A 25,501-nucleotide genomic window follows, 5' to 3' on the forward strand; every position below is an offset into this window, starting at 1 on the left:
TCAGTTGGATACTATCCTTTATTACTTTACTAAGCCATGGATGGCTGTCTTTTCTTTTACTCCCCTTTTTCCTCAGTGGAATATATTTATCTTGAAAGATGTGAAATATCTCCTTGAATGTAGACCACTGCTCTTGTACCGTCTTACACTTTAATCTGTTTTCCCAGTCCACTTTAGTCAATTCTACTCTCATACCTTCATAGTCTCCTTTATTTAAGCTCAGTATGCTGGTTTGAGATCCAACTCTCTCACCCTCAAAATGAATTTGGAATTCAACCATATTATGGTCACTCATTCCAAGGGGATCCTTCACTAGGACATTTTTTATTAATCCTGTTTCATTACACAGGACCAGATCTAAGATTGCCTGCCCCCTGGTTGGTTCAGTTACATACTGCTCAAGGAACCCATCCCTAATACACTCTATGAACTCTTCCTCAAGGTTGCCATGCCCAATTTGATTAGTCCAGTCAATATGAAAGTTAAAATCCCCCATGATTATAGCTGTTCCCTTATTACAAGCCCCAACTATTTCCTGATTTATACTCCGACCAACAGAGTTGCCACTGTTAGGAGGCCTATAGACTACACCCACTCGTGACTTTTTCCCCTTCTTATTCCTTATCTCCACCCAAACTATTTCACTGTCCTGATCCTTTGACCCAATATCATTTCTGACTATTGCAGTGGTTCCATCCTTAATTAACATAGCAACCCCACCTCCCTTTCCTTCCTGTCTGTCCTTCCTAATTGTCAAATACCCTTGTATGTTTAGTTCCCAGTCATGATTATCTTGCAGCCATGTTTCCGTAATGGCCACCAGATCATACCCATGTGTAGTTATTTGTACCGTCAACTCGTCAATTTTGTTACGAATGCTGCGTGCATTCAGATAAAGAACTTTCAAATATGTTTTCTGACAATTTATTCCTGCTTTTACCCCTTTTACTACTTTACCTTTATCATTATACATTCTGTCCCTTCCTGACATGCTCTGGTTTTTAATTCCCCCACTGCTACCTTGCTCTATTGCCTTCTCCGTTGTCATTTTTATTTTTCGCTCTCTTAAAACCTCCCCCCCACTAATTAGTTTAAAGCCCTCTCTACAGCCCTAGTTATTTGATTCGCCAGGACTCTAGTCCCAGCACTGGCCAAGTGAAGTCCGTCCCAACGGAACAGCTCTCTCCCGTCCCAGTACTGATGCCAGTGTCCCAGGAAGCAAAACCCATTTCTCCCACACCAGGCTTTGAGCCACTTATTTAACTCTCTAATTTTATTTACCCTAGCCAAATTTGCACGTGGCTCAGGTAGTAATCCAGAGAATATTACCCTTGTGGTTCTGCTTTTTAATTTGACCCCTAGCTGCCCAAACTCCCTCAGCAGAACCTCCTTCCTTGTCCTATCTATGTCGTTGGTACCAACATGGACCACGACAACTGGATCCTCCCCCTCCCACTCCAAGTTTCTCTCCAGCCCAGAGGAGATGTCCTTAACCCTGGCACCGGGCAGGCAACACAGCCTTCGGGACTCTCGCTCTCGGCTGCAAAGAACTCTATCTATCCCCCTAACGATACTATCCCCTACCACTACAATATTTCTTTTATCTCCCCCCATTTGAATGGCCCCCCGCTCCACGGTGCTGTGGCCGGGTTGCTCATCCTCCCCGCAGTCCCCGTTCCCATCCTCACAGGGAGTAAGAGCCTCAAACCTGTTGGACAAGAGCAAGGGCTGCGCCTCCTCCAACACTACCTCCTGGATCCCCGTACCTGCCTCACTTCTAGTCACACCATCCTGACCCTGGCCACGGACTACATCTGAATTAATTAATCTAATTGGTGTGACTACCTCCTGATACAGAGTCCAGGTAACTCTCCCCCTCCCTGATGTGTCTCAGTGTTTGAAGTTCGGACTCCAGCTCTTCAACATGGAGCCGGAATTCCTCGAGCAGCCAACACTTACTGCAAATTTGATCACCGTGAGCATCAATGGTGTCCACCAGCTCCCACATATTGCAGCAGCAACACATCACCTGTTCTCCCATTCTATGTAATTAATTAAATTTATTAATATTATTCTTAAATACCCTCTGCCCCGATTCTAGAAACCACAGAGTTTAAGCTTCAAAAGAGAGAAATACTCACCAACCAATCACTTACCCGCTTTCTGGTGACGTCACACTTGGATTACTTTTTACCTCTCTCCTTCCCTCTGAGGTCCAAGACTGGAGACTGGTACGCCTTACCTGGGTCTCTGAAGCTTTTTAAAGCTTCCCGCTCGCGCCTCCCGCCGACACCCGCGGTCTGACACCTTACCTGGCCTCTGAAGCTTTTTTAAGCTTCCCGCTCGCGCCTCCCGCCGACACCCGCGGTCTGAGGCCTTACCTGGGTCTCTGAAGCTTTTTAAAGCTTCCCGCTCGCGCCTCCCGCCGACACCCGCGGTCTCTATCCACCCTATCTATGCCCCTCATAATTTTGTATACCTCAATCAGGTCCCCCCTCAGCCTTCTATGCTCCAAGGAAAACAACCCCAGCCTGTCCAGTCTTTCTTCATAGCTGAAGCGCTCCAGCCCAGGTAACATCCTGGTAAATCTCCTCTGCACCCTCTCCAAAGCAATCACATCCTTCCTATAATGTGGCGACCAGAACTGCACACAGTACTCCAGCTGTGGCCTTACCAGCGTTTTGTACAGCTCCATCATAACCTCCCTGCTCTTATATTCTATGCCTCGGCTAATGAAGGCAAGTATCCCATATGCCTTTTTAACCACCTTATCCACCTGTTGTGCTGCCTTCAGGGATCTATGTACATGCACACCAAGGTCCCTCTGATCTTCTGTCTTTCCTAGGGTCTTACCATTCATTGTGTATTCCCTTGCCTTGTTAGTCCGTCCAAAATTCATCACCTCACACTTTTCAGGGTTAAATTCCATTTGCCACTGTTCCGCCCATCTGACCAACCCATCTATATCGTCCTGTAGCCTGAGGCTTCCCGCCTCGCTATTTACCACCCCACCAATTTTCATGTCATCTGCAAACTTACTGATCATACCTTTCACATTCACATCCAAATCATTAATGTAGACCACAAACAGCATGGGACCCAGCACCGATCCCTGCGGTACCCCACTGGACACAGGCTTCCAGTCACCTCTTCCCTCCCTCCTGTTCTTACTCCTCCTCATCCTCCTCCTTCTCATCCTCTTCCTCCTCATCCTCATCCTCCTGCACCAACTGGCAGGAGGCCCTCGGCACAAGTTTGCCGGATTATGTGGAGGGAGGTGGCACACCACGTCACGGGCAGCACTGTGGTCCCCAGGTCCCACACAGTGCAGGAGGAAGTTTAACGAGCTCACACAGGTGGTCAGGGTGAGTGAAGGCTTCAGCAAATGCTACATACCACCATCTGTACCACAAGCTTCACACACTGCTCAATGCACCACACCACCAGCACTCACTCACCCACCAACAACCTCTACCTAGCAACACTCACACCCACATCTCACACCTTGCACGTAATGACAGGTATTCAGCTATGGCAGGCACAAGGGTCATTAGTTATTAGAATTAATGTGATATGTGTGATATGTTTATAGATACATTTATTAATGGTGTTTGGAATATATTGTGGCCCCTCTCATTTCACCTTTGCGCCCAGGAGGACGCTGTGATATGGCGTGAGACAGGGATGGTATGATGGGGATGTGGTGAGCAACGGGGATTTGGGGTTTCATTCATTCAAATCGCAGTCTGATGAGCCGGTAACGGACAGCCCATCTGGAAGGTCGATTGTCTTGCTGCCTCTTCCCTCCCTCCTGTTCTTACTCCTCCTCATCCTCCTCCTTCTCATCCTCTTCCTCCTCATCCTCTTCCTCCTCATCCTCCTCTGCCTCGTCCTCCTCCTGAGGGAGTTTTATACTTGCCAGAACAGTCCCTGATACCAGAGAATGTTGAACTAACTAAGGAAAACTCTTCCAGTGGCAGGAAATAGCACACAGCCACAGGCACGAGTGATTGGTGAGGATCCCTTTAAATAGCATCATTGGAGCTGGCTTCCTGCTGCTGCATGCCGCCTGAAGCTGTTGTTGCTTTCTCTACCCGGTAAGTACATTGCCTAAAATGAAGTTGGGATATTGGGTGTCCAGTGAGCGTTGCACACTCACTGATGTCACAATCTCCATCATATCGAGCTCCCTGGCGATCGAGGTTACCGGCAGCGCTACCGGCAACACTGATATGGCGTGCGCCGCTACAACCAACATCAGCTGTTGTTACAGCTGTCAGTGGCACTTACTGTGTGATGCAAGCCACACAAATTCCTCCCCCTATGCATTTAATGGACCACTTAGCCACACAAAAAGAGCAATATTTTATTTTTCAATTATTATTATACATAAATCTGCAGCAAATCAACAAAACATGTATTATACTGAATAATAATGCCAGTTTTAACAAAACTTACATTTATATAATGCCTCTCACATAACAAAGCATCCCAAGACACTTTACAGGGGAGCTGCGGATACTGGGCAGGAAGTAAGAGAGAAGCTAAGGAAGGCAGCCAAAAGAACAGCTAAAGAGGTATTGAGGATGGGGATGAGCTAGTGAGGCAAGGAGGAGAATTCCAGAGTATGTAGGTTTAGTAGCTGAAGGCTATCCCACCTATTGTGAAGAGGAGGTAAGGGGATGGGGAATCAAACAATAGATCAGAGATGGAAGAGTGGAGCATGCATTCAGGGACATAGAGCCTGAGAAGACTACAGAGATAGGATGGGGCAAGGCTATGGAAGGGTTTGAAGATGAAGGACGAGGATTTTGAAATCAATATACTGGGACACAGTATCATGTGGTCTTGGCGTGGACTGGATGTGGGGTTTGATCTTAGCTCAGAGCCGAACAGAATACTGAGGTTGTGCAGCTATAAAAATAATTATGGCTCAGCAGACAAACATACCAGCACAGTTTTTGGCTTCATCGTCTTTTTCAATATGTAGCATCACCCTCTAACCAAGATGTTGCAATGACCGTTAACTCACCTCCCAGACCAAAGCTATCAGACCAAATTTAACTCCAAAAGGAAAGGCACTTATCCATCAAAACTGGAATTCCCTGCCTAACCCTCTCCGCCTCTCTACCTCTCTCTCCTTCTTTAAGACACTTCTTAAAACCTACCTCTTTGACCAACCCTGCCCTAATTTCTCCTTATGTGGCTCGGTGTCAAATTTTTTGTCTTATAACACTCCTGTGAAGCGCCTTGGGACGTTTTACTTAGGTGAAAGGCACTATATAAATACAAGTTGTTGTTGTTGTTGGAAGTCATCTCCCTGAGGAAATTAAATAAATGGGATAATCCATTGCAATGCAAATTGTGTTTGGCCTATTTGGAAGGAGTAAGCCTGGTAGGTCATATTTTTCAATATGTTCCACATTTTCTTATGCCCTTAGCCATGAGTTGGTGAAGCTATATCTGTAATCTCCTCCAGCTGTATGACTCTCCGAGATCAGGCAGCATCTGTGGAGAGAGAAACAGAGTTAATGGGGGGAATTTTAACCCCCCAAAACAGATGGGTTTTGGTCAGGTGGGATATTAAAATTCAAACCCGACCCTAACCCGCCCTGAACCCGCCCACTTCCAGTTTTAACGGAGGTGGGACGGGGGATGGGGGGGCAACCAACCTGCTCCCAGGAGGCGGGTTTGTCATTTAAATATTACAATGAGGCTGCATGCCTCAGATTTTACACAAAAACAGAAAATGCTGGAAATACTCAGCAGGTTCTGACGAAAGGTCATTGACCTGAAACGTTAACTCTGTTTCTCTCGCCACAGATGCTGCCTGACCTGCTGAGTATTTCCAGCATTTTCTGTTTTTATTTCAGATTTCCAGCATCCGCAGTATTTTGCTTTTGCCTCAGATTTTAGCTATGTTCCAGGTTTAAGCCTGGCCGGCTGGGGTTCCCAGTCCTCGGGAAACCCGGCGGCTAAATAGAGGTGAGGGCTGCTGCATGGCCCAAGAGTGCTTCCTCCCCGGCCCCAGAAGCTTACCTGCTTCCATCCCCCAGGATCGGACCTCCCACCCCACCCGCGATCGGTTGCCCCCGCCAAGATCGCCGACTTCCCATCCAGGATTGCGACCTCCTCGCCCGCCCACCCCCACCCGGCTCGAACCCCCCGCCAGAATCGGACCCCCCCCCCCCCAGGATCAGACCCCCCAGGAATCGCACCCATCTCCATACCCCCCCGCGCTATCATTAGTCCAGCTGCAGGCTCCCTGCCTGATCCTGGGCTGCGGCCTGCTCCGGAGCATTCCCCACCCAACAGGGATCCAAGCCTGTCAATCAAGCTGGCTTCCGGGTGGGGAACCTGCTGGGAAAAAAAGCCGCATGCTGAGCAGTCAGAACTCCACAGTGTGCGGGGCCTGACCACAACTCCTCCCCCCAACTCGGAAAACCCGCCCCAGTCAAGATCGGGGCCAATGTTTTAGATCAATAACCTTTCAACACAACAAAAAAGATTGACACTAGAATGCAGACCACCCTGTCAGCATGGTATTCTGACGCAGGGTCCAAGCACAAAACCGCTCCCTCCATCCCCGGAACATAAGAACATAAGAACATAAGAAATAGGAGCAGGAGTAGGCCAATCGGCCCCTCGAGCCTGCTCCACCATTCAATAAGATCATGGCTGATCTGATCCTAACCTCAAATCTTCTATCACTCTGCATCCACCCGAACCCATGTGATCTCCCGGGAGAGGCGAAAAACCAGATAAAGACCCAATGGCCAATTTGGGAGAAAAAAATCTGGGAAATTCCTCTCCGACCCATCTAGGCGATCGAAATTCTTCCAGGAGATCACTCTGTCCCTATATTTTCTACAGTACTTACCTTCTGTAAAGGCGATCTCCACCCCAGCCAGGAACAGGAATAAAACCATCTCCTGAAATCTGACAGAATTAGAACACAGTAGGAGCAGAACAAGGCTACACGGCCCCTGGGCCCACTCCACTACCCACAGGGCCATGACCATTCCGAACCTAGACTCATGTCCAATTTCCTGCCCGCTCCCCGTAACCCTTAATTCCCTTTACTTCTAGGAAACTATCTATTTCTGTTTTAAATTTATTTAATGATGTAGCTTCCACAGCTTTCTGGGGCAGCAAATTCCACAAACCTACCACCCTCTGAGTGAAGAAGTTTCGCCTCATCTCAGTTTTGAATGAGCAGCCCCTTATTTTAAGATTATGCCCCCTAGTTCTAGTTTCACCCATCATTGGGAACATCCTCACCGCATCCACCCGATCAAGCCCCTTCACAATCTTATATGTTTCAATAAGATCGCCTCTCATTCTTCTGAACTCCAATGAGTAGAGTCCCAATCTACTCAACCTCTCCTCATATGACCACCCCCTCATCCCCGGGATTAACCGAGTGAACCTTCTTTGTACTGACTCGAGAGCAAGTATGTCTTTTCTTAATGTCAGCATACCCATTAGCAGAACTTTCTGCTGAGGAGAAAGTGGAAGCTATAGTTAAGATCTGACGTTATTACAGTGAATATTAAGAACAAAGGGCTGCAAAGTGCCTGATAAAAAGTTATGGTGCTGTTTTTCAAGCTTGTGTTGCACATCATTGGAACATTGTAGTAGGCCAAAGACAGAGAGGTCAGAGTAGCAATGGGCTGAAGAATTGAAGTGACAAGTGACAAGGTGCTCAGGGTCGTACTTGCAGACAGAATGGAGGTGGATAGTATTTGATCGCCTCAGTATAAAGGAGACTGCATCCTGAGCAGTACACTAGGTTGGAGGAACCGCAGATAAATTGCTATCTCACTCAGAAGGATTGTTTAGAGCCCTGGAAAGTGGTGTGGGAGGAAATGAATGGATAGGTGTTGCATCTCCCGTGCCTGCATGCAAAGAAAAAGAGAAAAGAAAGACTTACATTTATATAGCGCCTTTCACGACCACCGGACGTCCCAAAGCACTTTACAGCCAATGAATAACTTTTTGAAGTGTAGCCACTGTTGTAACGTAGGAAACGCGCAAGTGCCAGGGAAAAGAGGGCAAGGAAAGGTGGTGCAAGAATGAACCAGGATGTCATGGAGGGAACAGGCTGTTCAGAGAGTTGAAAGGGGAAGATGTGATTGGTAATGAGATTGACATAAGAAAACTACAAGGCACTTGGTCTGAGTATTAAACAAGGCTTTAATCAACTGTTTTTTGACATGGAGATCTAGTTGTGTCCTTCACTAGTTCCTGTTAAAGAATGTCCTGAGCAAGCTGGGCCCATGCCCGAGTATTTATACTCTCCCTGGACAGCGCCACCAGCAGGCCGCCCAGTATTATTTCATAAATCATTTCCACATGAATGGCAAGATTCATGTCAGAGATCATGCTGGAGATGACAGAAGAAGATTAGTCGAATGTAGAGGCTTGTAGGCATGGCAGGTGAGGATAAGGGAGACTTTATCTTAGTTGTGGGTGGTGGGGGATAAGGATGAGGCCAGAAGCAGAGGAAAAAAGTTTTATACATAGATGGATAAATGTTTATTTCGCCAGCCTCCCAACAACATAGCTATGATGCGGCCTGTGGGGTGGTCGCTCTGGCTGCCTGCCTCTCTTCCACAGTCTTGTCCACGCCCAGGTGGCCCTGGAGAAGGAGCAGGTGGTGTCCGCCAGTATACCTGAAGACTTCCGTGATCGGTGGGCACCGTAGGCACTGGTGTGTGTACTGGACACGGGTGATAATGTTATTATTTAATATTATAAGTTTCAATTTGTTTTATGGTTTAATCATTTACTGGTTGTACCCCTCTAAAAAGGGTTAGAATCATAGAAATTTACAGCACAGAAGGAGGCCATTCGGCCCATTGTGTCTGTGCCAGCCGAAACAGGGCTATCCAGCCTAAACCCACTTCCCAGCTCTTGGTCTGTAGCCCTGTAGATAACGGCACTTCAAGTGCATATCCAAGTCCTTTTTAAAATAGGGTTTCTGGCTCTACTACCCTTTCAGGCAGTGAGTTCCAGACTCCAACCACCCTCTGGATGAAAAAAGTTCTCCTCAACTCCCCTCTAATCCTTTGACCAATTACTTTAAATGTATCATATTTAAATGTGTCATATTTGACCCTGAAAGGAACTTCTGACCACATATCTGCAGCATAACTAAGACCGCCTCTTTCCACCTCCGTAACATGTCTCGGCTCATCTGCTGCTGAAACCCTCATCCATGCCTTTGTTACCTCTAGCCTTGATTATACCAACGGACTCCAGGCTGGCCTCCCACGTTTTACCCTACATAAACTTGAGGTCATCCAAAGCTCGGCTGCCCGTGTCCTAACTCGCACCAAGTCACATTCACCCATCACCCCTGTGCTCGCTGACTTACATTAGCTCCCGGTTAAGCAACTTTTTCAAAATTCTCATCCCTGTTTTCAAATCCCTCCATGGCCTCACCCCTCCCTTTCTCTGTAATCTCCTTCAGCCCCACAACCCCCCAAGATATCTGCGCTCCTCTAATTCTGCCTAAACCTCCCCGCCTCACTGCCTCTCTTTCCTCCTTTAAGATGCTCCTTAAAACCTACCTCTTTGATCAAGCTTTTGGTCACCTACCCTGCCTTGGGACATTTTACTACATTAAAGGTGCTATATAAATATAAGTTGTTGTTGTTGTATGCCCCTGGTTATTGACCTCACTGATAAGGGAAATAGGCACTTCCTATCCACTCTATCTAGGTCCCTCATAGTTTTATACACCTCAATTAAGTCTCCCTTCAGCTTCCTCTGTTCCAAAGAAAACAACCCCAGCCTATCCAATCTTTCCTCATAGAAAGAAAGACTTGCATTTATATAGCACCTTTCACAACCACCGGACATCCCAAGCGCTTTACAGCCAATTAAGTACTTTTTGAAGTGTAGTCACTGTTATGTAGGAAACACGTCAGCCAATTTGCGCACAGCAAACTCCCACAAACAGCAATGTGATAATGACCAGATAATCTGTTTCTAGTGATGTTGATTAAGGGATAAATATTGGCCAGGACACTGGGGATAGCTCCCCTGCTCTTCTTCAAAATAGTGCTATGGGATCTTTTTCATCCACCTGAAAAAGCAGACGGGACGTCAGTTTAACATCTCATCTGAAAAACAGCACCTCCGACAGTGCAACACTGTACTGCACTGGAGTGTCAGCCTAGACTTTTGTGCTCAAGTGTCTTGGAGTGGGTCCACAACCCACAACCTTCTGACTCAGAGGCAATGGTGTTACCCACTGAGCCACAGCTGAACTAGAGCTATATGTATAGCCATATGAGCCAATGAAGCTAAAATTCTCCAGACTTGTCCTGTAAATCTCCTCTGTACCCTCTCCAGAGCCAATGTGCCTTTGGTTAGTTCCCTCCTTTGTGACGTCAACGGCATCCCATTGCTGGAGTGTCAACCGTGGCTCAGTTGGTAGCACTCTCACCTCCGAGTGAGAAGGTTGTGGGTTCATAGTCCCACTCCAGAGACTTGAGCACAGAAACCTAGGCTGACACTCCAGTGCAGTGCTGAGGGAGCGCTGCACTGTCGGAGGTGCTGTCTTTCGGATGAGACGTTAAACCGAGGCCCCGTCTGCTCTCTCAGGTGGACATAAAAGATCCTATGGCACTATTTCGAAGAAGAGTAGAGGAGTTAGCCACAGGGCCCTGGCCAATACTTATCCCTCAATCAACATAACAAAAAAACAGATGGTCTGGTCATTATCACATTGCTGTTTGTGGGAGCTTGCTGTGGGCAAATTGGTTGCTGTGTTTCCTACAACAGTGACTACACTTCAAAAAATACTTTGGGACGTCCGGTGGTCGAAATAAATGCAAGCCTTTCTTTCTCTAGTGCAATCACTTCCTTGCTGTCAAGTTGTTTTTGTCTGAGGATTGTCTCCTGATGGCTTCAGCAAGAAAGATGCAAAGGTGCCTTGGGGTCGTTCCACCCCCCTGTGTGACGTCAGCGGCGTCCCATTGCTGGAGGGTGCCGTTACGTCATAGAGCGGTGGGCGGGTCCGAGTGAGGTCATGAGGGGCGGGGCGTGCGGGGCTGTCAGCGGCCACGAAGCCCCGCCCCCCTCCCCCCACCCCTTGCGCCGCCGCTCTTTATTGCGGATAATGGCGGCCGCTGCTTGCGGCGGCTCGCTTCGCTTTCCGAGCCTGAAGCACGGCGGCGGCCCGAAGGAGCATCATTATCAACAACAACAACAACAACAGCAGCAGCAGCAGCCGCCGCAGCCCTCGAGGAAACGCACCGACTCCCGGCGGAGGCAGGCCGCCCTCAGCTTCCTCAGCAACATCTCGCTGGACGGCCGGCGGCCTGTGGAGGTCGTCAATGGTTACCGGGCGGAGCGGGAGGAGGAGGCGGCGGTGGTCATTAGCGCTGCAGCAGCCGCCGCCGGCAGGACAGGGCTCGGCTGCATCAGCTGCTTCTCGGGGGTGCCGAGCGCGGCGGTGATCGCCCAAACCCCCCGGGGTCTCGGGCCTCCGGCCGGCACCCTCTACCCCGGACCCGCTGCCGCGTTGCCGGGGGAGCCGAGCCTGGGCTTGGGAGCCGATGCCAACTGTGATGGAGTCACCGCCTTCGTTGGGCAGCAAGGGGCTTCGGGGCTGGGGACGCCTCTACCCAAGAGCGGGCTAGTGCCAGCACAAACGGCCGGTGCCCTGGGCCTGGACTTGCAGAGGCAGAGGTGGGTGCCTGGGGAGGCTTTGTGGTTCTCCGGGAGGTTTTGGTTATCGGCTTCCCTCACACACACACAAACACCGCCCTGTGCCGCTTCTCAAACGTTCCAGCCACACCACACACACACCTTCAGATTTGCCCAGCTCCAGCCTTTAAACTGTTGCCTGAAAGGCTGTAATTGTTAATCAGGCGAATAGCCCTGTGTCATAACAAAATGTTTAATTTCTAGTGCCACATTAGGGGAAAAGAAGGTTTTCCAAACACTCCTTTAAAAATGAGGATGGTGCCTTTTGTTTAGATGTTAGTAAATTCGCTGCAAAAGTCCTGGTAAAAGGGAGTGTTCAGTAATTACTAAGTCAGTTTCAAATTGACCCATTTCATTCTGTCACTCTTAAACCTTTTTTTGTGAAGTTGGTAACTCTTAAATCTATTTTGTAGCCAATGATTGCTTAAATTACAATGTATCACTAGTTGTTAACATATGTCAAGTTAGTACATTTTAAGGTTGGAATTAAGCTATTGTGTGTTAATCTTATAAGTCCCTGCTGAAACTTCAGGGTGTGTTACTTCCCTGTCGGTTGCTATCTTTTATGCAATATATTTAAAGGTGCGTACACTGCAACTACTGGTTTAAGACCTATAACTGCAGGCAGACAGAAAAAGGCAATGTTGGTTAAGTTTCTTGGGTACTGTGGCTTAATTACCCTCTTTTTTTAAGGAGAGAGTTCTAGCCATGCCTGGTTATATGCATGTGGAGAATCTTCTAACAGTTGAAATATAAATGTTTACAGAGTTAGTGGGGGGTGGTAAAGAGGGAGAATTCCTCCTCTCTGCAGCCTCTCCATGTTTCCATGGCAGTGTATCCATGATGGATAGTAGTGACAATGTCGCTGTCGGGTCTGTTTCTCAGCTATGTTCCAAGAGAACATAGGCTCTTGTGGTGCTGGTTTGAGGATGTACTATATATTAATATGTGCTCTCAACGTTTATGTAAAGTAGCTTTAAAAGTGCACAGGAGTAGCAGATGTTTGAAACCACATTAGATTTATGCCTCATGTGAAGTCAAACTCCCTCCAGGGATTCTCGCTCTGCTTCGCCTGGAGTTGGGTTCAGTCCTGATTCCAGATATACATTGCAACTTTTATCATCTGTGCAAAGCAGAAACTGCTTTGCGCCAGCACTAAACTTGCAGTGTAAATGCATCCTAAATTACAAAACCATTTAAAGACATTTCTGTAGGCAGTCTTTTTTGAGCAAACAAGTTTATAGCATGGTGTGGAGTTTATAGCAGGGAAGGAGCCCATTCGGCCCATTGTGTCTGCCAGCTCTTTGCTAGAGCAATCAAAAACTGATCCCTTCTCTCCCCATAACCCAGTATCTGCCTCTTTCAAATGTGTATCTATTTATCCTTTAAACAATACAGTGGTCTCTGCTGCAACCACTGCCTGTGGCAAAGCATTCCTACAAAATGTTATTTTGAAACAATTTTTTTTTACCCGATTCATACCAGAAAACTGATCATTTGTGAATCGGTCATTGTGTGAACATGCATATTGATTTTGTATGACAATTATGTAACTGCACTCCCAACACTGAATTTTAAATTTATTTTACCATTTTTTTTTGAACAAAAGAAACTGCTGTTCCCCGTGGACTGATTTTTTTGATTTGGTAAGCTGTGGGAAATGTATATTCCCAAATCCCTCCCCTCTGCAGCCTCTCCATGTTTCCATGGCAGCGCAACCGTGCTAGCCAGTAGTGTCAGTGTTGCTATCGAGTCTGTTTCTCAGCCATGTTCCAAGAGTACGTCGTTGGATGGTATGTGGTGACTTGTGGCACTGGTTTGAGGATTTACTATATTAATATTTGATTAGAGGGTTGAGGATAAACCTTTTAAAAGAAAAATAATCTCTAATATACTGTTCCTTTTAAAATTTGAATGCTGTGCAGAGTTTGGAGCAGTTAATGAGTAAACAATTTTAAATAGACCTGTAGAGGAGAGTTTTAAAGGACAATGTTGAAGTAGAAATAGTTCCAGATTACTGGGAGGTGGTTTCCAAATGTGTGTTCAATTGTATCATTCAAGACACAAGATGATCCAGCATCTTGGTACTCTTGTAAAATGCTTGGGTGACGAGAGTGCGCCTGAGGTTAGTTAGATTACAAAAGAAAAGGTAACACCTCGAATACTTTGTTCTGATGTACGAAGTCACACAACACCAGGTTATAGTCCAACAGCTCTATTTGAAATCACAAGCTTTCGGAGCGCTGCTCCTTCGTCAGATGAAGTGGAGAAATGCATAAAGACACAGCTTATATAGTCAGAGAATAATGTCAGATGTTTACAGGTAATCTTGCCAACTGCCATTTGTGATCCTTTGAAGGTTATCCATCTGTAACTTTGTACTCAATAATCCAGTGAGTTGTCGAGTTATTCAGGAGTAAGTGTAATTTTTTTTTTTTAATGAGATATTTCCTTGTTTTGGGGGGAGTTGGTTGAAATGTGAATTAATTTACAAAATGTACAGCGGGTCTGTCATTATCTAAAATAATTAATTTTGGGTGTACATCCTCTTCCAGGACTCGATGAAAAGTCTGCGCCCAGAAAGTGGTTTTTCTTTTTTCAAATGCTGACGGTCCTGTTAATTTCAATGGGTTAACTTCATACTTCCATTACAGTGCTTTTGAGTCATTTTAATAGTGGCATCGAGCTGGAAGTCACCACATACCATCCAAATAAGTGCCTAAATAGAGAGCATGTGTCTAGATAAGAACATAAGAAATAGGAGCAGGAGTAGGCCAATCGGCCCCTCGAGCCTGCTCCACCATTCAATAAGATCATGGCTGATCTGATCCTAACCGCCAATCCACTATCACAGAACCATCTCCTGAATCTAACAGAATTAGACACACGAAATAGGAGCAGGATCAGGCTACATGGCCCCTGGGCCCACTCCGCTACCCACTGGGCCATGACCGATCCGAACCGAGACTCATGTCCAAATTCCTGCCCGCTCCCCGTAACCCTTAATTCCCTTTACTTCTAGGAAACTGTCTATTTCTGTTTTAAATTTATGTAATGATGTAGCTTCTACAGCTTTTTGGGGCAGCATATTCCATGGACCTACCACCCTCTGAGTGAAGTAGTTCCTCCTCATCTCTGTTTTGAAAGAGCAGCCCCTTATTCTAAGACTATGCCCCCTAGTTCTAGTTTCACCCATCATCGGGAACATCTTCCCCGCATCCACCCGATCCAACCCCTTCACAATCTTATATGTTTCAATAAGATTGCCTCTCATTCTTCTGAACTCCAATGAGTAGAGCCCCAATCTACTCAACCTCTCCTCATATGTCCATCCTCTCATCCCCAGGATTAACCGAGTGAACCTTCTTTGTACTGACTCGAGAGCAAGTATGTCCTTTCTTAAGTATGGACACCAAAACTGTACGCAGTATTCCAGGTGCAGTCTCACCAATACCTTGTACAACTGAAGCAATACCTCCCTATTTTTATATTCTAGCCCCCTAGCAATGAAAGCCAACATTCCATTGGCCTTCTTAATCACTTGCTGCACCTGCATACTAACCTTTTGAGTTTCGTGCACCAGGACCCCCAGATCCCTTTGTACTTCAGTATTTTCCAGTTTCTTGCCATTAAGATAATAACTTGCTCTACGATTTTTCCTGCCAAAGTGCATAACCTCACACTTTCCAGTATTGTATTCCATCTGCCAAATCTCTGCCCACTTACTTAGCCTGTCGATGTCCCCTTGCAGGTTTTTTATGTCCTCCTCACACTACTTTCCCTCCCATCTTAGTATCATCTGCAAACTTTGATATGTTACACTCGGTCCCCTCCTCCAAATCGTTAATATAGATTGTAAAGAGTTGGGGACCCAGCACTGACCCCTGCGGAACACCACTAGTTACTGATTGCCAGTCTGAGAATGAACCATTTATCCCAACTCTCTGCCTTCTGTTAGATAGCCAATCCTCTATCCATGCCAGAATATTACCCCCAATCCTGTGATTTTTTATCTTAAGCAATAATCTTTTGTGTGGCACCTTGTCAAATGCCTTTTGGAAGTCTAAATACACTACGTCCACTGGTTCCCCTTTATCCACCCTATACGTTACTTCCTCAAAGAACTCCAGCAAATTTGTCAAACATGACATCCCCTTCATAAAACCATGCTGACTTTGTCCTATTAAATTATGATTATCCAAATGTCCTGTTACTGTCTCCTTAATAATGGACTCCAAAATTTTACCTACCACAGATGTTAGGCTAACCGGTCTATAGTTTCCAGCCTTCTGTCTACTGCCCTTTTTAAATAAGGGTGTTACATTAGCAGTTTTCCAGTCTGCTGGGACCTTTGCCGAGTCCAGGGAGTTTTGGAAAATTATTACCAATGCATCCACAATCCCTACCGCCACTTCCCTCAAGACCCTAGGATGTAAGCCATCAGGTCCAAGTGATTTATCCGCCTTGAGTCCCATTATTTTACCGAGTACCACTTCCTTAGTGATTTTGATCGTGTTTAGCTCCTCCCCCCCCCCCCCCCCCCCCCCCTTTAGCCCCCTGTTTGTCCAGTGTTGGGATATTCTTAGTGTCTTCTACTGTAAAGACTGATGTAAAATATTCATTCAGTGTTTTTGCCATCTCCATATTTCCCACCATTAATTTCCTGGTCTCATCCTCTAAGGGACCAACATTTACTTTAGCCACCCTTTTTCTTTTTATATAACTATAAAAGCTCTTACTATCTGTTTTTATATTTTTTGCTAATTTACTTTCATAATCTATCTTCCCTTTCTTAATCAATCTTTTTGTTATTTTTTGCTGTCTTTTAAAGTTTTCCCAATCCTCTATCCTCCCACTAGATTTGGCTACCTTATATGCCCTTGTTTTTAGTCGAATACTATCCTTAATTTCTTTACTTAGCCACGGATGGCTGTCTTTTCTTTTACACCCCTTCTCAGTGGAATATATATTTTTTGGAAGTTGTAAAATAACTGATCATGTATCGTCTTACCCTTTAATCTATTTTCCCAATCACACTCTACTCAATTCTGCTCTCATACCTTCATAGTCTCCTTTATTCAAGCTTAGCACGTTTGTTTGAGATCCAACCTTCTCACCCTCTAATTGAATATGGAATTCAACCATGTTATGGTCACTCATTCCAAGGGGATCCTTTACTAGGACATTTTTAATTAATCCCATCTCGTTACACAGGACCAGATCTAAGGTTGCTTGCCCCCTGGTCGGTTCAGTTACATACTGCTCAAGAAACCCATCCCTAATACACTCAATGAACTCATCCTCAAGGCAGCCCTGCCCAATTTGATTTGTCCAATTAATATGATAGTTAAAATCCCCCATAATTATAGATGTTCCCTTATTACAAGCCTCAACTATTTCCTGATTGATACTCCGTCCAACAGAGTTGCCACTGTTCGGAGGCCTATAGACTATGCCCACTAGTGTTTTTTTCCCCTTATTATTCCTTACCTCCACCCAAACTGTTTCATTATCCTGATCTTTTGACCCAATATCATTTCTCTGTATTACAGTGATTCCTTCCTTTATTAACATAGCCACCCCACCTCCCCTTCCTTCCTGCCTGTCCTTCCTGATCGTTAAATAACCTGGTATGTTTAATTCCCAGGCATTGTCACCCTGCAGCCATGTTTCTGTAATGGCCACAAGATCATACCCATATGTAGTTATTTGTGCCATTAACTCGTCTATTTTGTTACGAATGCTACGTGCATTCAGATAGAGAACTTAGAAGATAAGGCAGTTTACAAAAAAAGTGTATAATTCAAAAATGCTGCAGTATAAGTAATTTGTCATGAGTGTTATCGTGGGCCTATACATCTGGAGTTTAGAAGAATGAGAGGTGATCTCATTGAAACATAAGATTCTGAGGGGGCTTGACAGGGTAGATGCTGAGGTTATTTCCCCTGGCTGGAGTGTCTAGAACTAGGGGGTATAGTCTCAGGATAAGGGGTCGGCCATTCAGAACTGAGATGAGCAATTTCTTCACTGAGGGTGGTGAATCTTTGGAATTCTCTACCTCGGAGTGCTGTGGATGCTGAATCATTGAGTATATTCAAGGCTGAGAGCGATGGAGCTTTGGCCTTTAGGGGAATCGAGGGTAATGGGGATCGAGCGGGAAAGTGGAGTTGAGGTAGAAGATCAGCCATGATCTTACTGAATGGTAGAGCAGGCTCGAGGGTCTGTGTGGCCTACTCCTGCTCCTAATTCTTATGTTAAGAGTAGCATAAACCACCATATGCTGATGTCTATTCTATTTTATGCTTAATCTTCATGTTAAAAGTGTATTTGTCAGACTTTAACATACCTCAACACAGTCCCTGTATCATGATAACCTTCAGTAAGGATATTAGGGTATGATACGGTGAAAGAATGAGTAAATATAATGACTGAGAACAACATAAGAAACTGGACAGAAATACTTGTCGAGTGGAAACATACTAAGTGAGACTGCAGAGGGAAGTGGACAGTGAGGAGAGTACGGGCTTACATAGTGTTTGCAGTGCACTGATAAAGATCGAGTCAGCTATGTTCATTTTAACCTCTAACAGCAATAGATCACATTGACTGAAGCACTATATTCCTGATGGTACCTTTCAGATGTACAGTATTGCATTGTGCATGGTACTGGTAGCCATGATCAGGGGTATATATGAAAATTGCTTACATGTTTGTGTTAAATATTAAATATGAAACAAGAATTTCCAGGCTGCAAGAAATGTAAACAACAGAAGCTTTCAGCAATAGTTTTACATTTCAACTCTATAGCAAAGACACGTTTTAATTTTTTTTTTTACTTAACGTTTGCTGCTTTGGAGCGATTGTCAGTTACCATTAATAACCTGACAGGAGTGTAGCAGTGACGAGAACATCACAATCTATTGTTGAATAGTCTCTAGAATTATATTAAAACTGTCAGCAAGAATTTAAGGCAGTAAGATTTTGGAGCCATGAGACAGGTGGCAGTGATGTTGCAAGTGCATTAACGTTGAAACTTTTTAATGCTCTGGGCCTGTTTGGAAAGTGAATCTGACCAGGCCAAAGCGGCTCTTCAGGTGCAGTCACTGACTCAGTACAAAAGATAGCTACAATATAAAAGACTCAAAAGATAAAGCTTCAACACCCAAGACTACCTGCAAGTTGTAAAATTCTTGTTGCAGTTACAGCTACTAATTAGTTCTCAAGCCTTGCAATGTCAACATAATGTTAGTGTATACTTTTGCCATGTGGAAGAATTTTCAAGAAAAGATCATATCAAAGCAAATGGATAATAGAAGGTATTGCAGTACTTTTTAGTGCATTACACTTTGGCTATCTCCTAACTCATCAGGATTAGTCACAATGTTTCCTTATTGGCTTTCTGACCTCTCGTTGCTCTCCTCACCTTCATTCAGCTCCTAGGAAATATCCTGTTAAAATTGAAGTCTAAAGCATAAAAAAAAACTTGAGGACACATTTTTAAAGATAGGAGATGACTAAAGGATCCCTTCCTATTCACATTTACCAGTGGTTTTGGTTCTACACTGTTGCTTCCAGTTTCTCTTGATTTCAAATACTGTCTCTCTGGATCCTTCCAACTGTTTTTGATCTGATGGAAGTTTAGATTTCTCATGCACCAGCCATAATGAACATTGTCATTTTTAATTGTTTTTCAGGAAAACATTTTAGGTACTAATTTTTTTTTGCAAAGCAAATGTATCTTTTAAGGGCTTACTATATTTTCATTCATTATTGTTGCAGTATTGATTCAGTCCTGCAGTCCCCTAAATGTGGGGCATCTGATGGTCACAAGAACCTTTTGAGCTGTTCTGTTTAATCTTTTGTTTATCAATTTGCAATGATTTTCAAAGGGAGACTGCAAGAATTCATAATAGCCTATTTGAAATGCAGAAGTGAAATGCATCCCTTCCTGAAATATATTGCTTGGCAAATGTGTCCAACCAAAGCATTCAACCTGTCCTGCTTTACGAAAAAGGGGTGAATGATAGAAATAAAAGAAAGACTTGCATTTATATAGCGCCTTTCACGACCACCGGACATCTCAAAGTGCTTTACAGCCAATTAAGTACTTTTTGAAGTGGAGTCGCTGTTGTAATGTGGGAAACATGGCAGCCAATTTGCACACAGCAAGGTCCCACAAACAGCAATGCGATAATGACCAGATAATCTGTTTTTGTTATGTTGGTTGAGGGATAAATATTGGCCAGGACACCGGGGATAACTCCCCTGCTCTTCTTCGAAATAGTGCCATGGGATCTTTTACGTCCACCTGAGAGAGCAGACGGGGCCTCGGTTTAACGTCTCATCCGAAAGACGGTACCTCCGACAGTGCAGCACTCCCTCAGCACTGCACTGGAGTGTCGGCCTAGATTTTTTTTTTTTTATGTGCTCAAGACCCTGGAGCGGGACTTGAACCCACAACCTTCTGACTCCAAGGCAAGGGTGCTACCAACTGAGCCACAGCTGACACAAGGGAAATGTTACAGATGAGGACGGCCATGCGGCCTATCTTGGGATCATTCTCTTTCTTCCCTTGCCCACTTACATTTATATAAGCACCTTTCATGACCTCAGGACATCCCAAAATGCTTTGCAGCCAATGAAGCACTTTTGAAGTGTAGTCACCGTTGTAATAAAATGCAGCAGCCAAATTACTCACAGCAAGATCCCGCAAACAACAATGAGATAAATGGCCAGATAATCTGTAAGTGGTGATGGTTGAGAAGGAAAACATTTGCCAGGACACGGGGAGAAACTCTCCCACTATTGCCATGGGATCTCATGTCAACCTGAGAGCAGATGGGGGTCTCGGTTTAATGTCTCATCCGAACAACAGTATGACAGCACTCCCTCAGTACTGTAATGATTAACTTTAGCAAGGATGGTCAAGGCCTAGGAGATGGTGCAGAGGAGATTTACTAGAATGATTCCAGGGATGAGGGATTTCAGTTGTGAAGGACTAGAGAGACTTAGAAGGTTAAGGAGAGATTTAATAGAGGTGTTCAAAATTGAGGAGTTTTGCTAAGTGTAGATAGGGAGAAACTGTTTCCACTGGCAGGAGGGTCGGTAACCAGATGACAGATTTAAGATAATTGGCAAAAGAACCGGGGAGACGTGAAGAATTTTATTTTATATCGTTACCAGAATATTGCTGTTCAGTTACTCTTGTGTATCTTTAGCAGTTAGTGTTTATATTTAGTAAAAACTTAATTGAGTTTTTTGCTTTTGCATTGATGGTTGTCGGAATAGGTTTTCTGCCTGTTGATTATGAATGGATGGAAAATCTAGGCCATAGTTTGGTAATGGAATTGTTGGTTTTAAACTATACATTTTTGGTGGGAATGTAGTCCTACTTTTGTGAAGGTATGGACATTTAGCTGTTCACACTGTCAGACCTGAAGATGTATAGAATATATGCTGGTGTTATCGTGATGCATGCTTTGGATAGCTGATAGTAAGGATATTGTGGATTAAAGAAATGCTTCCGTTTATGTGTTCTATTAAAGACCAACTTGTTTCCATCTGAAATTTTGCGGCTTTTTACTAGTTGGTAAAAATTGAACTGAAACTTTAACTGTGCACTGAATGCTGTTTTAAAAGCAAGGATTGTCTCGCTAACAATTGATTTTTGTCAGCGTTCTTAGAGAATTTATTGTGGGAATATATAATGTATTTCAGTCTTCTATGCAAATATTCATGCATAAATCATGACCGTACTTCATTTGTAAATGTGGGAGGAGATGTAATACTTGCCCTCTTGATTGGAACTACTCACTATCTTTGTATTATTTATGAAACATTATAGTTTCAACTCTCAGCATCATTCTTTCTTTCTTCCCTGTTGCTACTGATTTCAGATTGAGCTCTGAAGCACCGTGCTTTAGAGCCCAGCAACAGAAATGCCATGGAGCTAGCGTCTCTGGGTGGGAGCCCAGCTGCTGTGGGTAACTTAAATATGGAATTTGGGCCGAGTTCTTCAATAAGACTGCAGCTTCTTGCTGTGGAATGCTTCTTACAAGACAATCTACTTGTCAGGGTGTTGGGGTGCTACTGGTCTGAGACCAGCTTGGGTTGCAGCTGGGCAGTGCCCCATTTATAAAACTACCCCTTCGGTTCCCGCTGACCTCTAAATTCTGCTGCCCAGGAGCGAGCTCTGCATATGTATACTTGGGGCACATGAAGCCCAGTCAGTTCAATCCCATTGGCACTTGTATTTCTTGCTTGGTGGATTGTCCTTTTGAATTTTGTGGGACTTGAGGTTTGGCGGGGGCTGTTCTTCGTGCTGTTGCCTCATTAGTAGATAAATCCTAAATCAGAACACGCCGATCTATTGATATCTACAGCTTGAGATGCAAGCAAATTAATGGGAGCATTGACTTAAATATTGTGTGCAACCCCTGAGGCTCCATGATTCGCACTTAAGTGACCAATGAAGACATAGCTTGGACACTCCTGTTGTGAACAAATTAATTGTAGGTAGGTATAAAAAGTGTCCAGGATGTCAAATTTACTCCAGAGACACTTTTTACATTGGTTTGCCATTGCGCTGGATTTACACCCTCTCTATAGCGTCAAACGGAAGTGCCGCGAAATTTCCTTCTCCAGAAATTCTCTCCACTTCTGTCTGGAGTCAGGTCAAGCCCTAACTCTCTATTTACGCAGCCTTACCATTAATGTGAAGTGGAAACCATTTCATACAGGTTTTGGTGTAAATGCACCCTTGGATGTCTCTGATATGACTGTTAAAGGCGCAGCCTAACTGGCTGCTATTGTACAACTTCATACAGCCACTGTAGACTAATAAAAGTTGGCCCTAGTCTCATAGCTTTAAAAAAAACATGCATGGGGGGGTGGGGGGAAGTTGCGATGTTGATCCAGCCTGAGGGTTTGTTTAGAAAGGATGCTTTAAGCCTCTTTTGGGCTGGCTGTTGAGCTAGCACTTGAAATTGGGGTCATTGTTGAAGAGCTAAGTTTAATTTAGTTCCAAGTAGCATCCGTACGTGTCACATACTTACTGTACCAGTAAAGCACTGGAAAAAGAGCAAGACTTTAACCCATTTCTCAAATAGTTCTTTGAAAATGTTTGAGTTTTTGTGAGAAGAAAAACTATCCCATTGGTTCCAGCTGCCTGAAGCCAGTTTCTGGCCTTTTTGTGGTCAGTTGCTATTCAGAAGGAGCAGTTAGTTATTCAACAGCTGTACTATATGTTTGGTTGCAACTGTTTGCAATAAATAGAAATGTTCGGGCTTGCAACTAATAAAATTCAGGCCTCTGTGTTGTCAGACTGTCTGACAACCTAGTCCAGGATGAGCCGACATTTCCTCCAATTAAGCATTGATGAGACCAAAGCCCTTGCCTTTGGCCCCTGTCACAAAATCCATTCCCTAGCCACTGATTTCATCCCCCTCCCTGGCCACTGTCTCGGGGCGAAACAGACTGTTCGCAGCCTCACTGCTATTTGACCGAGCTGAGCTTCCGTTCCCATATCCTCTCCTATCACAAAGACCGCCTACTTCCACCTCCGTAATATCCTCTGGTTCAGCCCATCTGCTGCTGAAACCCTCATTCAAGATTTTGTTACCTCCAGACTCAATTATTCCAATGTTCTCCTGACCAGCCGCCTATCTTCCACCCTCCATAAACTTGAGCTCATCCAAAACTCTCCTGCCCGAGTCTTAAATCGTACCAAGTCCTGTTCACCCAACCACCCCTGTGCTCGCTGACCTACACTGACACCCCTTGATTTTAAAATTCTTATCCTCGTGTTCAGATCCCTCCATGACCTTGCTCCTCGCACCACCCTATCTCTATAACTGTCTCCAGACCTACAACCCTCCGAGAATTAACTCTGGCCACATATGCATTCCCCACTTCCTTTGCTCCCTCATTGGCAGCCGTGCCTTCAGTCCTCTAGGCGCCAGGCTCTTGAATTCCCTCCTTCAACCTCGCCAGCTCTCCCTCTTCCATAAGACGCAACTTAAAACTTACCTCTTTGACCACTGTTTCCTCAGCTCGGTGTCAATTTTTGTCTGATTATTCTCCTGTAAAGCGCCATAGGACGTTTTACTACATTAAAGGCAAGTTGTTGTCGGCTGGGTCAGGAATGTGTTTGTGTAAATCTGTAAAAAGTACCTTAGAGTAATGATGCCACTAGTATATAACATATTTTAGTCATGAAAGTTTGTTTTTGTCCAAGTATGGTATTCCATTTTGGGCATTATAGTCCTGTTACAGGGAGGCGCTGTCAGCTATTCAGCTGTTCCTTCTTGAACATCCTAGTTCATCTACCCTGACTGCTTTGAACTACATTTCACATTATGCAGCAAGCATTTTAGAATCCATTGCAGAAAGAGAGACGATTCATAGAAGATAGGAGCAGGAGTAGGCCATTCGGCCTCTCGAGCCTGCTCCGCCATTCAATGAGATCATGGCTGATCATCCAATTTCAGTACCCTGTCCCTGCCTTCTCCCCATATCCCTTGATCCCTTTAGCCTCAAGAAATATATCCAACTCTTTCTTGAATATATTTAATGAACTGGCCTCCACCGCCTTCTGTGGCAGAGAATTCCACAGGTTCACCACTCTCTGGGTGAAGAAATTCCTCCTCATTTCAGTCCTAAATGGCTTACCCCTTATCCTTAGACTATGACCCCTGGTTCTGGACCTCCCGGCCATCAGAAACATCCTTCCTGCATCTAGTCTGTCCAGACCTGACAGAATTTTATAGGTTTCGATGAGATCCCCTCTCAATCTTCTAAACTCCAGTGAGTATAAGCCCAATCGACACAATCTCTCCTCATACGTCATTCCTGCCATCCCAGGTATCAGCCTGGTGAATCTTCGCTGCACTCCCTCCATGGCAAGAACGTTCTTCCTCAGGTAAGGTGACCAAAACTGCACACAATACTCAAGGTGCGGTCTCACCAAGGCCCTGTACGACTGTAGCAAGACATCCTTGTTCCTGTACTCGAACCCTCTTGCTACAAAGGCCAACATACCATTTGCCTTCTTAACCGCCTGCTGCACCTGCATGCTTACCTTCAGCGACTGGAGCACAATAACACCCAGGTCTCTTTGCACTTCCCCTTCTCTCAATCTATTGCCATTCAAATAATTGGCCTTCCTGTTTTTGCCACCAAAGTGGATAACCTCACATTTATCCACATTATAGTGCATTTGCCATGTTTCTGCCCAATCAGCCAACCTGTCCAAATCGTACTGGAGTTTCACAACATCCTCCTCACAGCTTACCCTCCCACCCAGCTTTGTGTCATCTGCAAATTTGGAGATATTACATCCAATTCCCTCGTCCAGATCATTAATATATATTGTGAACAGCTGGGGTCGTAGGACCGATCCTTGCGGTACCCCACTAGTCACTGCCTGCCACTCGGAAAACGACCCGTTTATTCCAACTCTTTGCTTTCTGTCCGCCAACCAGTTCTCTATCCAAGTTAATACCTTGCCCCCAATCCCATGTGCCTTAATTTTGCACGCTATATGCTGTACATTAGAGATTAACCTTTTATTTATGTTCTTGTCAATGAATACTCGAATGTCTGATCCCGATCTAATTCCATGGCTATCCTCGGCTCGCTTGCAGTGCTGTTTAACAGGTGTAGACATGCTGTTCCTCATGAACAAAAATAGATACTGTTTGAGTCACAGTAGGTGATGATGATTCTGAAAGTGCTGTTTGGACCAATTATACCGTCAAAGCTGATTCATCTCCAGATTAGT

General features: G+C 44.9%; 1 protein-coding gene across 2 annotated transcripts in view; it reads left to right on the plus strand.

Annotated features, from left to right (window-relative positions):
• The window catches only part of LOC147108793 (CDK5 and ABL1 enzyme substrate 2-like), a 78,650-nt gene that overhangs the window by 17,622 nt on the left and 35,527 nt on the right, over positions 1–25,501 (plus strand). The window contains exon 1 of one of the 2 annotated variants that reach the window (XM_086005629.1): positions 11,103–11,703. The exons of the other annotated variant lie outside the window; for it this stretch is intronic. Within the exon in view, the coding sequence (XP_085861755.1) occupies positions 11,132–11,703 (572 nt within the window). The 5' untranslated portion in view covers positions 11,103–11,131. Of the gene's footprint in view, positions 1–11,102; positions 11,704–25,501 lie in introns of those variants that run through there. 2 annotated transcript variants of the gene reach the window in all.

Source organism: Somniosus microcephalus, chromosome 13 (assembly GCF_052327205.1).
Source record: "Somniosus microcephalus isolate GS21.2 chromosome 13, FLI_Smic_1.0, whole genome shotgun sequence".
Lineage (NCBI taxonomy): Eukaryota > Metazoa > Chordata > Chondrichthyes > Squaliformes > Somniosidae > Somniosus > Somniosus microcephalus.